This window comes from Ictidomys tridecemlineatus, chromosome 11 (genome assembly GCF_052094955.1).
Source record: "Ictidomys tridecemlineatus isolate mIctTri1 chromosome 11, mIctTri1.hap1, whole genome shotgun sequence".
Taxonomy (NCBI): Eukaryota; Metazoa; Chordata; class Mammalia; order Rodentia; family Sciuridae; genus Ictidomys; species Ictidomys tridecemlineatus.
The window spans coordinates 102526201-102536104 of NC_135487.1; the positions used below are offsets into that span (position 1 = coordinate 102526201).

At 44.9% G+C, this 9904-nt stretch overlaps 1 protein-coding gene across 5 annotated transcripts; it reads right to left on the minus strand.

Moving 5' to 3' along the window:
• Nucleotides 1-908: 908 nt before the first annotated feature.
• Psrc1 (proline and serine rich coiled-coil 1) lies at nt 909-5234 on the minus strand. Of its 5 annotated transcripts, none has more exons than XM_021735128.3 (8): nt 4921-5234; nt 4519-4573; nt 4365-4422; nt 3533-3974; nt 3050-3164; nt 2716-2964; nt 2313-2406; nt 909-1188 (listed from the first exon to the last, which is right to left on the minus strand). In XM_021735128.3, the coding sequence occupies exons 2-8, from the start codon at nt 4535-4537 to the stop codon at nt 1164-1166; spliced, it is 1002 nt and encodes a 333-aa protein (XP_021590803.2). In that variant the 5' UTR covers nt 4538-4573; nt 4921-5234; the 3' UTR covers nt 909-1163. The 5 variants fall into 5 exon arrangements, with proteins under 5 accessions (XP_021590803.2, XP_021590806.2, XP_021590804.2 ...); XM_021735131.3 differs by lacking the exon at nt 4921-5234 and adding an exon at nt 4775-4886; XM_021735129.3 differs by lacking the exon at nt 4921-5234 and adding an exon at nt 4705-4846.
• Between the last annotated feature and the right edge of the window lie 4670 nt (nt 5235-9904).

The window sequence follows — 9904 nt, forward strand, 5'->3', positions numbered from 1 at the left end:
CTCTAATGACCCAAGGAAGGTTTGGCTCACACAAAGGTGCCGCCTGCTGGTCATGGCTGTGCGTGTCCCTAGGCTTGCTGAAGGTGCCAACAGGACCGGCTCCCTAGACACAAGGCAGGCAGGAAACTGGGGAAACACACCTGAATTTTTTTTCTTTATGCTGAATTTCTCCAGAACAAAAAACTTGATGTCAGCCTCCTTGCCTCTCCCCCAAGATCGGTTCTTGGAATTTCAGGGGTTCTAGGAGCTGCTGCAAGCTCAGGGAAAAGTTAGTGTCTAAGCAGCTGTCATGGGGATGTAGGTGGATGTGTTAAATTAACCTTAGGATCAGCCACAAAAAGGGAAAAAAACAGGGACAAGGAGGAGCACTTAAAGTTTAAGTAGGGCACTTACGGGCATACAGGCACAAGCAGGGACACCAGTTGGCAGTCCCATTTTCTTCTGCCCAGTGGCCTGCTGCATTTCTTAAGTCCTGACCTTGCCTTTGAAGAAGGAAGTTCCTTTAAAATTCAAAATGAACTGAGTTGGTTCTGGTTGCAAGAGTCAAAGGCTTTGGGGCTGGGGCTGTAATTCAGTAGCAGAGTCCTTGTCTAGCATGTGTGAGGCACTGGGTTCCATCCTTAGCACCACATAAAAATAGAATAAAGGCATCCTGTCCCTCTACAACTAACAAAAAAAAAAAAAAAAGAGTCAAAGCCCACAAAAAATGGGAGACCCTAAGCTGTTAGGGGGTCCTTATCATTTATTCAATAACTACCATCTTATACCTTATTTGTTTATTTTAATATTTATTTTTTAGTTTTCAGTGGACATAACCTCTTTATTTTATTTTTATGTGGTGCTGAGGATTGAACCCAGCGCCGTGGGCATGCCAGGCGAACGCACTACCGCTTGAGCCACATCCCCAGCCCAGTATACCTTGTCATTTATTCAAAACATTTTCTAAATAAATGAATGAAATGCTCTGTTACATTCAAGTCACATTATTAGGGCACTGCAGAAGTTTATAAATTCTGATCCCAGCTCTCAAGTCCAGTAGGGGAGATGAGAGGACAGACAACTCAAATGATGTGAGGTGCAATACGACAAGGTGTCCCAGCATCTTCTGTCTGAGGGGATCAGGGAAGCTGAATGTCACCAAAGGAACTTCTCAACCCATAAGTTCAGCAGACAAGGAGGCTCCATTGTCTTGACAGAAAAGGACATTCAAGTTTAGGATATGAATAATAATTTACCTAGATCCTAGCATAACTGCCTCATGTGATTTAAGCTACACTTATCTTTGACCTGGACCTTCTAATAATATCTGAATCTACAGAAAGACAGCTTGTTCCCATCAAATGCCAACAAGAGGGGAAGTTACTGCCGGATGAACTAGAAGCTCAAGGCCCTAGGACCTACTTAGGCCCCTGCCTGGGAGGCCTATCTCCGCTTTCTCAACAGAATTACACAGAGGTTTACAACAAATTTATTAGGAATTGGAGCAGAATTTACTTCCAGATATATAGGAAATTTAAAAAAATACATTCATTTTATTTTAAAGAAACACAGAGTAAGCTTATCATCAACTAGCCTATGTGGAATCACAGAATTCACAGGAAACAAATTCTGGAGACCAGATGCCTGCCTTGCCTCTCCAAACAGGCCTGAGTCCAGTAGAGGATGTGATTCAGGAAGACCTATCCTCAGAGAGCAGAAGCTGGCTACAGAGGCCATTCACATGGACTCATCCACTGAACCAAGGCCTGGGAAGAAGATCAAATTCTCTGGGGCTGACTGCAAGAGTGGGGGTGGAGAGCACAAGCAATTTGCCAGAATTCTTCATTTTTTTTTTTTTTGCTAATTTCACTGCTACGAGGTCACCTCTTTTCTCTTCATCTTTTTTTCAGTCCAGAGAGTTTGAATTTATTTCAGTAAAACTCAAATCCACCCCATCTCCTATGGTCTATATTCCTGGGGGGTTATCACCCTGGCGGCATGTCTTTCTCCTGTCCCTGGGCTAGAATCTGATGGAATCAGGGCCTGCTATTATAAATGAATCCAGGCAGTGACTGTAGTGGTTTGCTACTGAATTCTTGCTCGTTGTCTTGATTTTTTTACCTGAAGAAACAGAAGAACGAACTGTTTTAAAAGTGCCCATCCTCCTTTAGCTCACCTGTCACCCATCAAGTTCAAGCTCTTCAGGGTGGGAAGAAATAGGACTCCCTGTTGCTGGCTCCCTTCCTGATCACCCCTTCTCTACATAGAATTCTGGACTTCTGTGCACAGTAGCTTGGAAGCCCAGGTGATAGGTGCAGAGGGACCAGCCTTACCTGGTAGGTCCAGGGACTGCAATTTTCCTAGGAGGCTGCAGATTGCTGCGAGTGGCACTAGCAGCAGGAAGGTTTGGTCGCTGGGAAATAGGAACTTGATAGGGGTCAACAAAAGAAATGTGTTAGCAGAAAGTTCAACTGACCTTCTCAAAAAAGAAATATTGGATGAAGCCAGAGTGCACCCCTCCCCCCACTTCTGTCAAGGGAAAAAATATGAGGTACTTGGAAACCAAGCCTGAGACTCTCTACTGGGCCCCACATTCTCTGCTTAACTCAGTCTCCTCATCTTCAAATGGAAGATGTCAAAAGTAGTCATTGCCAGCTCTGGGAGGATGAGGTCACCCTGAGCCAAGTTAGGTTTTCTTCCTTCTGATTTTGTATCCTTATGTTCACTCTTTCTCACCTTTGTGCCCTGCAGTGCTTGGTCTTAGAGGCCCTTTCCGAGTTGACACAGAATCCGGAGGGAGGGCACCTTTGCCAGGTGGTACACTCCGGCTGGTGAGTGGCATTCGGCTAGAGGGCCTGGGGATAGCTGAAGGAACAGGGAGTCGACTGGAAGCCTTAGTAGCTGTCCCCTGTGGCCGAGAATGGCGTTGAGAGTTGCTGGTTGAAGGCTGTGGAGCCAAGGCTTGTCTGACATGGGTAGGTGGCCCTGTTATAAAGGAGTAGAAGCATTTCAAGGTAAGTTTTACTTCCTCCTTACCCCCATCACCCACAGCTTTGCTGCCCAGTCTCACTTGCTGTTGCCCTTGCATTGGGCCCAGCCTTGCCCCGGAGTGGAGGAGTTGATTGTACAAGAGGAGATGATGCTGGGCTTTTGGATGCAGGCAACAGATTGCAAGTGGGTGATTCCTGAAAGAGAGAGAGAGACATGGAAAAGGTGGGGAGGGGAGCTAGAATGTAGAACATATTGGTTCTGCTGGCAAAAGGGATTAAAGACTAGAGAGGCAGGGAGCTATCTAGATCCCAGTGAGGAAAAGCAGAAGCTAGCTGCCAACATCATCAACACCATCATTACCATCAACACCACTTTTATTGAGAGCTTATTATAATCATTAGCCTCTACATTGTAGTACAGCACTTTTCCAATGTATCTCATTCAATTCCAATTCTAGAGACAGAATTACTATTCTCCTTGACCAATGAGGAAACTGTTGTGCCTTCAACATGTCATGCACTATGTCTAGGGGTGCACATGCCACTCAGCCCTCCAAACTCACCCTCTTCACATTGGAGGGCCTCTTTCCAGGTGTCACTCTAAGCGCCCTGGCTGACCCCTTCTTATCACTGCTCCGGAGCCGAGGTGTCAGGCTGCTTGGGGAGGGTGTACTCCAAGCCAAAGAGCTGACATTGGGTAGCAGGTCTCGGACAGGGCTGTCCTTCAGCACAAAGGTTTCCCGTCGAGGGCTGGGCTTCCCTCGGAGAGGCCGTGGGCCCTGACCTGAGCTCTCCCGATCCTGTAGGGCACACTGCTCCAACTGAGCTGCCAGCCGGTTGGCTTCATCGAGGATCTCTTCCAGCTTCTCTGGACTAAGAGGGCCTAAGCTGAACCTCACACCCTGGGGTGCAGGGGCCACTGCGTTTGGGTCACTTCGGTGGGAGAGGCCCCGTCGGAGTGGTTTCTCTGGAGTCACCAATACTGCTGTATCTTCCTCCTCACGACTGAGACAGAAAATAAACAAGGCACCAAGACCACACAAAAAGGAGCAGGGGACTGTGCAAGACAGGCCAAACAAAACTCCAAACTAACATCCATTCTGGCTGTGAGACCTGGCCTCTAGGTGATGAGATACTTGGTTCTCTGAGCTCTAAAAATAGGCCTTTAGCATTTACTGACATTGGGAGGATGAAGATGCAACAAATCCACGTACACTTCTTAACGGCCCTGAAAAATCACTTGTTTCTCCTTTCCCTTCCCTTACCAGTAGTGTCCTAACAGCCCCAGTGCTTCAAACTTTGCTAAATTACCAACCCTGGCTCTGGAGGCCAATAATTCAGCAGTAAGGCCAAAGAGGTGTTGGAGGGAGATAAATGGGGTAAAGTAGTTGGTACCTGTCAGATGGGGACAGACCTCCAAAGTCCAAGGTCTCATCCACAATAAACTTGACATCTGAAGGGGAAAGCAGAATGAATGCCAGCCTTCTGGTCCCTGCTTGAGGCGGCTCTCCATAGCAAGGCCTCATTCGTCCCTCCAGGGCTTCCTTACCTTCCTCCAAACCCTCCATGTCCAATCAGCAGGAGCGAGTGAGCTTAGACCTGAACTGGAGAGAAAATATACTTTTCCTTCAGGTATCCACCCTGCCCCAGGTTCCCAGTTATTCTTGGGATGCAAGCCAGGGACTGGAGGCATGTTGCAGTAGCACACGCCCCTTTAACTCTCCGCGATACCTACCGGAAAGTTGCAGAGAGCTCCCCCACTCCCAACAGATGGCCTTCCCACCCCTCTAAGCCCTTGGACTCACTGGGGAAGGTCTGCGTGCCCCGCCTTCCACCCCGCCACTATCCTTCGGGTTTTTCCTCTCCTAAGCCACCCTTCCACTCTCGCGGCACCACACGGGAACCACACCTCCCGCCCACCCGCAGTTTCCACTTCCCGTCCCTACCTTACCTTCCACTCAGAAGCTTTCTTTCCACAATCTTGTCTCGGGAATCGGCTCCCAGAGGGCGGGGCTCCTTTCGAATTTCTCAGGACCCACCCACTTCTGCCACATGCGCACGGTGATTGGCGATCCTCAGGGGGCGGGGCTATGACGGACAGCCAACCGAAAGCCTACCGATGGGGTCGAAGGTGGGATGGGTAGGAGAGGCGTTCCCAGGAAGACTCCCGCCGCGAGGGGGAAGCTGGGCTGCGAGCGGAGGCCGCGAGTGCGCGCGCGTACCCTGGAGTCCCTCCTTGGCTCCTAGACCTGGAGCCCTGCGCCTGAGGGCCCGGCAGGGGCGGAACCTCGTGGCGGCGCTTGAGGGAACGGGCCAATGAGAATGGGCTTTGCGCCCCGCCCATCCCCTCTTCTCCGCCCTCTCCTCCTCCCGCGGAGCCGAGGAGACCAGTGTTTATGGGCGGGGTTCTCCGCAGAGGCCGCTCCCGAGAGCCACGATAGGCCCTAAAACTACTGCTCTGCGGAGGGGAATTCGTTTCCTTGGGCGCATTGTGCGAACTCCTTGTTAGCTGAATTTTATTTCATGTGATTTTTTGATTTGTAGATGAACCCCACCTAAATAGGATGGCCACCAAGGAAGCACTTTTAAGTATATTTTATATTTTAAGTATTTTAAGTATATTGAGGTTTTCAAAGAAGTACATCCTCCATTGCTAACTCTCTTCCTTCCCACACTGGATTGAACCCTGGGGCGCTTTCACTGAGCTGTATCTCTAGCCCTTTTTAAATTTGAGACAGAATCTAAATTACCTAGGTTAGCCTCGAACTTGTGATCCCCTTCTGCCTCAGTCACCAAGTGTAACTGAAGTTTTTAGACATGCACCATGGCGTCCGGCCCTCTGATTCTCCCCCCATACCCCCTCGGAGCTGTGGATTGAACCCAGGGCCATGTGCATGCGAGGCAAGCACTCTACCACTGAGCTATATCCCAGCCCCCTCTTGATTTTTTTTTAAGCAAGAACAATCGGAACCTCAGGTAGCCAAGGTTTTCAGAAAACAACTGGCTTTTTACCCAGGGAGATTTGGGTTCAAATGTAACAATGACTCCTTTTACAAGCAGGGCAGGATTGAGTATATTTGCCCTCTTGGGCCTCTGTTCGCTTGAGAAATGAGGAAGAATTAGAAGGATAATTATCAGCATCAAGTTTTATATGTTGTGCCCACAGATTGTGAGGGGGTGTTTGTAATTAACTACCTCTGAACTAAAAGCTGTGTTTATAAACTGCTTTAGCTTACTTACTAGGGGATGTTTGCTAAATGTTGCAAGTGAATAAGCTGGGCCACAAGTTAACAGAACTTCTTGGAAATGTTCTAAAAATTTAAAAAGTGAAAATCTCCTAACCATGGTTGCAGAGCTTTCCTGTAAACAAAGAGCCTGAGTCCTTAGAGTTTATAACCATTGTTTTTGCTTTTTTGTTTTTTTGTTTAAAGTGTTCTTTAAATTGCTTTAGTGTCCTTCTTTAAACCATCTTAAGAAATCAAATGGTGGCAGTTAATCTGTAGAAAACAACCCAAAGTAAGGGAACTATTTGTAAAACACTTCAAGAGAGAGGGATTAATGGGACTAACTCTTGACAGGATCTACTGAGGTTTATGTGAAGATAGGAATTATGATTATAAGTGTCTTCAGTTGTCTGGGAAGGAAGATTCCCTCCTTCCCCAGGTACACTAAGGTAACTTCTTTTTTTTTTTTTTAATATTTATTTTTCAGTTTTCGGCAGACACAACATCTTTGTTTGTATGTAGTACTGAGGATCCGCTTGAGCCACATCCCCAGCCCCTAAGGTAACTTCTGATCAGCTATTGACCCCAATGCCCACATTAACATAGGATTGACTTGTAGATGAAGCCCCTCTAAATAGGATGGCCACCATAACTGAGGAACACACTAAGGGCAAAAACTCCACCACCCATCATGAAGGAGGATTTGAATACCCAGTTGGTGAAAATTGCTGCAGGAGGACCCCAGTTCTCAAGTTAACTTGTAAAACAATAAATTTGGGGACAGCCTTATCTCTTATGTTGCTCTCAGCTTGGAGAAAGCCTACTCTCCCTTGAGAGTGCTTTCTGCTTAAGCCTCACTTTACTTTTACTTTACTTTCGCTTATAATAAAGTTATCTTATATAACTTTTGGTGTCTGACTTTGAATTTTCTTACATTGAAACATAAGAACTGAAGTTTGGAGTTTCAGCTCCTTACTTTCTTGTGACAGAGATGACATTTTAAAGTTGCTTCCAGGATTCAAAGTCTATGGGGGTGGAAAAGCCAGAGTCAGTAGCTTCATCTCCCAGGCAAGTAGCAACAAAGATTAGAGGAGAAAGAGCTGTTAGTAACAATGTTCTTTATTCCCCAAAGCAACCTGAGTAGGGGACTCTACATTTAAGTTTTAGCAAATTGTTAGTTTCTCCTAAGGAAACTCCCTCAATTTTCTGTCTCCAAATTATGATCTTGAAAACTGTTGCAGTTCATAAAGAAAAACAAAAACAAAATAAACAAAACCCCAGTAAAACTACTTTTTCTCTACCAAAATGAAAGCAAAGCCAGAAAGTACAGATTTCAGATACAAGAATTCTTCATGTAGTATTAAGGAAAATATTTGATATTTGTTCCCCTCTCTTGGACCCTAAAACTGTGTGTATAAGCAGCTGATTAATATTTTGGACAGATAATAAGTTAGTGAAAAAGTTACATTCCTTCCCAGGCACATAGGAGAACTCAGCTCAAAAGGAACTCCATAAACATCAAATGCATAAATGAGAAAGTTAAGGATTCCAGGGCAGTATTTCTTAAATGCAGAAGGATTAACTGGAGATCTTGTTCAGTGTGAAGATTTTTCCTTTACCAAGAAGGTTTGGGATGTATGAACTTTAAGGAAGGACTCTTTAAGTGATTCAGCAAATAGCAGAGGCCAGAGGTCTCACTGATGGACCCTTAGGGCATTATAACTGAGGGGTGTTTCACTTCTTCCTGACCTACACTCTGCTTCAGCTAGATGGAGGCATCTTTGCCATTGTGTACCTGGCTGACTGGCTCTGGACTTTGGCCTTTACCCCTACATTCCCCCCCACCCTTGGTACTAAGGATTGAACCAAGGGGCACCTTACCACTGAGCTACATCCTCAGACCTTTTTATCTTTTTATTTTGAGACAGGGTCTTGCTAAGTTGCTGGAAGTTTTACTAAATTGCTAAGGCTAGCCTCAAATTTGCAATACTCCTCTCTCAGCTTCCTGATTTTCTGGGATTTTAGTCATGCACCACACACAGGTTGCTCCATCCCCACATTCTTGGGTTCCATAGTGAATTAGGCTTTATAAATGATTTATGTGACTATTTTCTCAATTTTCCCAAGGATAGTAACATAAGCAGTAGCATCTTAGTTGCATAGCAAGAAGTTAATTTATGACAGACAATAGATACCTTGTGGCATCAGCTTAATTCTAGAGGAATTCCAGTTGAAAAGAACTGAACTAGATATTTTGCCTCAACTGAAAACAGACTTTGGGTCTGAACAGAAAGGCCCTTCCACATGCTTTTTAGCCAAATCACATCCCCTTTTTCCTCTTCAAAATCTTGCCTAATATTTATTGCCTCTGGGAAAAAAAAATTTTTCCCTTAAATCCATGATTCTAACTTAGACTCACTGGGTGAAGAAGATAAGAAGAAATAGGGAAGGCATGGAGTCAAACCAGCTCTGCTGCTTACCATGTGCGTGACTTGGGGGTGGGTGTTTATAAACTTCAACTTCTTCATTTGTAATATGAAGATTAAAGGAGATAAAGCACTTAATTCAGTGCTAGAATAAGCATGGAAAGCTGTTTATTTGTTTTTTCTTTCTTTCTTTCAATTTCTTTTTTTTTTCTTTTGTAGTACTGTAAATAGAACCCAAGACCTCACACATGCTAGGTGAACATTCTATATCACTGAGCTTTATCCTCAGCCCCAGTTATTTGTTTTAAGTAACAAACCACTTCAAAAATTAGTGACCTAAAACAACAGCAACCATTTATTTGCTCATGATTTTACACTTGGGGCAGGGCTCTGCAGGTATTGATTGAGCTTGACTAGGGCTGAAGTGTCCAGAGGCCACAAGTTTCTACAATTGTGGTACTGGCAGTCAGCTGGGATATGCAAGTATCTTCCATGTGGCATATCATAATCTAGCTTGAAATTTTTTACACAGAAGCTGACTTCCAAGAGCAAAAGCAAAAGTTATTAGACCTCTTAAGGCCCAGGCTAAGAACTGCCCACCTCGTCACCTCAGCTACATTATTTTCTCCGAATCAAGCCATAGGATTCAAGGGGAGGGAAAACAGATTGGAACTCTTGGTGGAACGAGCAAGATGGCTATATGAGGATGGGAGAAACTATTGCCATATTTTGCAGATTCATATTTTGCAGAATATCTTTATCTCATTTTTTTATGGGCCAGGCTATATGGGCAATGACTAAACAGACTCCATTTTACCTTGAGATTCCATGTCATTTAAGAAATGCTTCTCTCTTGGGAAAATCCCGTTTGTATACTCATCAACAGTTGCTTCGCATAGCATATTGACAATGCAAAATGGCAAAATTATTCCTTCTATTCTTATACACTGTACTTGTGCAATGTACCCTAACTGCATAGAATGTTAATGTTTGTCTAGAGGTTAGTAATTGTTCTTTAACTTGTGCTCAACCACAGTCTCTTTAATCCACTTCTCCTTCTACTTATGATGCGAGGTCTCATAATTTTTGTTTATGATTTTGAAACATGGCAATGGCCATTTATGATTAATGTACTGATATGCTTTACATGTGCTTTTAAACTATAAACGGTGTCCTTTAACCTCTGGAGGACGTCGAGGAGTGCAAACTTGCCATTTGCCCCCCGTCCCATGAAGCTAGTTCCATCTCCTGCTTTGAGATGGACTTGGTGATTTATTGCAATCTT

Coding starts and splice junctions, on each gene's coding strand:
- Psrc1 (XM_021735128.3), bottom strand. Junction 3,165..3,532: donor GGCCCTCCAATGTGAAGAGG/GTGAGTTTGGAG, acceptor TCTCTCTTTCAG/GAATCACCCACTTGCAATCT. Junction 2,407..2,715: donor AAGCACTGCAGGGCACAAAG/GTGAGAAAGAGT, acceptor ACCCCTATCAAG/TTCCTATTTCCCAGCGACCA.